Source organism: Corvus brachyrhynchos, unplaced genomic scaffold (genome assembly GCF_000691975.1).
Source record: "Corvus brachyrhynchos isolate BGI_N302 unplaced genomic scaffold, ASM69197v1 scaffold105, whole genome shotgun sequence".
In the NCBI taxonomy this organism is placed as follows: Eukaryota; Metazoa; Chordata; class Aves; order Passeriformes; family Corvidae; genus Corvus; species Corvus brachyrhynchos.
Window position 1 is genome coordinate 3558809 of NW_008238452.1, and position 4105 is coordinate 3562913.

A 4105-nucleotide genomic window follows, 5' to 3' on the forward strand; every position below is an offset into this window, starting at 1 on the left:
CACGAGCCAGTAGCACAATGAGCAAGGCAAGAATCAGTAACTCTGGCTCTCAGCAGAACCACTTAGCCTTGAGGATATTGGTGCCACGACACCATTTCCAGGAAAAGCTGTCTGGGGCCAGCCCAGGCAATTCCACTCTGCACAGCATGGACTCTTAACAAGCCAAGTGTGACATCCGAGCTGGCTGCGTGCAGCATCCGGTTCACAGATTTTATTTCCCATGCCTATAAGTTTGGGAATAAGGGTCTACAATTATGCAATCTAATTCCCAAATGACTCATTTTCATGCAATGAAACATAAATGTTTTCTTCTAGGGCTTGGGGAGCTGCTGAGAAACACCAGCACAACTGCTCACATAATCAGGATTTAGTCAGATAAAATACAAAATTCTTTTGCTCAAACTTCTTAACATAGATCAGAGTTGCCTTAAACCAGATCAGTTCCCCAGCCCAATTTATGTTGGGTCTGCTACTAAACTGCTATAATATGTAATTAAGAGGGCAGTGAGCAGGGTAAAGATGAACCTGGCACCACCAAATGACCTGTTCATGTAATGACAGTCACTGACAGGTGAATGCTTGGCAGTGATAATCTGACTACAGCACTGACTTCTGCCTTCACTTAAAACCATATGAGGACATTCAGGCCACATTCACATAAAAATCAGAGCAAACTCTTCACAGTTTTGTTTCAACACACTGTGTTTACAAATGCTAACAGCAGTTTATTGCTTTAGTTTGTGTCTGCTTCCCAAAGGCTCCACAGTTGTTCAGGACCTTCTTTGAACATATATCTGAAGATGTATATACTCCATTAAGGCACTCAGCATATAAAACCACAGATCAGGAGATATGCTCCTGCACTACAAACTCTTCCTGAAGCATTAGGAACTTAAGCTTCTGCAAATGGTTCTTCAAAATTATAATTAAATAAACACACAAACAGAAAGATAGTGCACAACATTAACCAGTAACTTGAGGCTTCCACTCCATAAAATTCCCCTCTTAACATGGCTCTGACAATGTTGCCACAGCATTGCACAAAACAACTTACTTTTGGCACATCAATTGCCACCTCCCTCATGGCACTGGGCCTGACATCATTCATCCCCTGCAGGAAGTCATTGAAAGCAATCATCACTGACCCAACCACCTCGGTGTCCAACAGGTTGGGCCTCTTCCCCAGCGCTCTCCGCAGGGCGTACAAACCTAGCAAAACAAAAAAACATGGAAATAGGTAGGCTTGTTCCCAAACAGAGTCTACCACACACAAACACACTGCAGCACTGGAAAGGAAATTATGTTCAAAAGAGTGTCTCAGTGCTGGGCCTGAACTATGTCAAAGAACATGCAAGACACTTCTGATGAGAGAGCACAAAAAAGGGGATTTGACAGCCACAGATAGAATATAAACCATATCTGCTCTAAAAGACAGAATGGAACATGCTTTGTTCCCATGTTCCCAGATGTAAAGCTAGCAGGGCAAAACATCCAAATGTCCATACAGTGATCTGAACACATTTCTAAACCACAGAGGAGCAAGGACAATGAACATTTAAGAACACGTTAAATCAGCTCACAAGACATCCCCAACCTTGCCCACTTCTCTATTATCAGGACAGTATCTTCAAAACTTTTAAAGCAGCCTGATGAGATTGCTTTAACTTCCATTGGAACCCTATTTTTCCATGTAGCAAGATGCCAGACACCTGCATTTTTCTTGATATGGAACAAACATTCCCTGTGACGCTCAATAGTTATTTGTTCCCTTCAGCAATCACACTTTCCAAACGCAGGCAGAGCTTTTACCCTCTCCTTTGTTTGGACAAATCACTCACATACAGTATCCATAAATCTTGATACTAATTCCTAGTTTCCTCCTATAAATCAATCCCTCAAAAGCCACACAAGTCCCACCTACTCACACATCAATACATCACTATTCCTCGAGCAGGACTGAGCGGTACTGTTGGCGTCTCCCAGGCATTCCCCAGAGAGCAACTGCAGCCCCCGTTGTGTAAGATGCCCAGAAGCAGGATGGTTTCCCCACTGTATAATTATGCCTTTTAAAGCCTAATATAATTTAGGGTTTTATTGCTTCTGCTTCCAACCCTGTTCTGTGACTGAAAATGTTAAATTTTTTTTTTTGTATACTATTACATGATGAGTATAATTTTACATACAGGTATACACACATCCAGATATGCGGTATCTGTTGCCATGTGTTCCAAAACAAATGAGGCAGTTCATACCCCACCAGTTCACCTTGCATGACCAAAAAAAGACAAACATTTGTTAAGTCTCTTCTATATTTAACCAAACAAAACATCAATTAGTGCTACATGAAAGGACAATAAAAGGGATAAGCCATTTCTGAAAATAGACGTGGTTTTAACTTTCAGCAGATTGTTGTCTTTTTTTACTGCAGAGGCACTGGTAGACACAGACATGCAAAGTTTCTGACAATGACAGGAATTCTGTATTTCCTACAATTTATACAACGTGTGAAGAGATATAATATGTCCCCTGTGAAGCAGTACAGCTGGTGTCTCTCCATAAAGTGCCAATTACGGCAGAGTCGGAGCACCTGCATCCAATACCCAGGCTCTTAATACAATAACAAGAGAGAAAAAAAGTTTGTAATTCAGGTTTCCCCTTGTACAGAACATCCAAAACTAATAAGATACATAAATAAAAACATTCCATGAGGCCAAGGAGAAAAACGAAAATCTGGTCACCAGAGGACAAGCAAAAAATACAACTGACTCATTTTAACAACCCAGACAATTTTCATTGCTATTCTTCACCTCCTCCTTCCTTCCTCTGAAGAAGTTCATTTTAAGAAAAAAAACAAAAAAAAAACCAACTTAAGTGAGACAGCATAGATTCACCCCCCAAATTTCAAATTTACATCCAAACAAATAAACTTGACATATTATTCCACATCACTGCAGCTAAGACTCTTTGGGGTGGAAGCGGGCACTGGGGTTCAGTCTTATATTTTCTTTCAGGGCAGTCAATTCACACAGGAATCTCAGTTTAAAAAAATGCAAGTAAATAACATCACATGAAATTAAGGCCTAGAGAAAGCAAGTTATTGATAAAGATATCTGCTCATTTCTATACCTATCTGCTCCACCAAGTGCCAGTGTAGCCCAACACTCTTTGATGCATTTTAAATGTGTCATGGTTATCTTTTTTTCCATGACATGAGTAAGTCTTAAAACCAAGCACACTTATTTTAAAAATTGAGAGAGAACAGCAAATAAAAATGCCCAAGGATACCAGTGCTCTTAAGGTTTGTTACTGCCAGTGCTACGAGGAGTATGAGTGAAATTTTAGTCCTCAGCAGTGGATTTGAAAGGCAACAGCCTTGATCCAGAACAGGAATAAAGAGGTCACAGCTTTCCAAACAAAGCCGGAATTCATTTCAGCATGTGCACGCACACGCCACTGCACAGGTCAGCATTTAATTGAAACAATGTTTTACATTAAAACAATAATAAAAAACAGATTGAAAAAGAAAGCATGATTCTTCCTGTTTCCTCCTGTTATCATAATCATTCTTTCCTGCACTTCAGATTGACCTCTAACAAGAGGGGCGGGGAGGGGGAGCCTCAGTAACAGGAGAAAGATACAGCCAGTGGCTTGCCAGAGGCAGGAAAACACATCCTTGTCTCAAGACGCTGAAAGATGGATTTAACGTAAGGCAATGCAGGGTAGGATGCAAACCCTGCTGCCAGAAGCAGTGCAGAGGCAAACGAGGTGGAACCCTACAGCAAACCCACGTTCATCCCTACACAAGTTACAATGCAGATACAAACAGGAACTCCTCAGAAAACATCAGGCACCTCCTGGGTGTCTTTCACGTGGGAATGTTTTGGGTTGAGCATAATGTCATTGCTGTGAACTGACTCTGAGCACAGCACTTGTTGCAGCTCTGCTTGCTCCTTTTCAGACATTACTCCCTTCTTAAGGGCTAATGAGTATCAATGATCCTTTTGGCAGTGCCGGGGGGGGCTCAGAAGTCGGCAAGTGGGTTTTCCCTGTTTTATTCCAGTCCTGCATGAGGGGAGGAAGGACTGAGATGCAGTTATCCTGCTGA

General features: G+C 41.5%; 1 protein-coding gene across 2 annotated transcripts in view; it reads right to left on the reverse strand.

Annotated features, from left to right (window-relative positions):
* SPATA5 (spermatogenesis associated 5) overlaps positions 1 to 4105 on the reverse strand; it is a 170397-nt gene that overhangs the window by 149322 nt on the left and 16970 nt on the right. For both annotated transcript variants that reach the window (XM_008635751.2, XM_017736897.1), the window contains exon 9: positions 1055 to 1209. In XM_008635751.2, coding sequence (XP_008633973.2) covers positions 1055 to 1209 — 155 coding nt within the window. The remainder of the gene's footprint in view (positions 1 to 1054; positions 1210 to 4105) is intronic.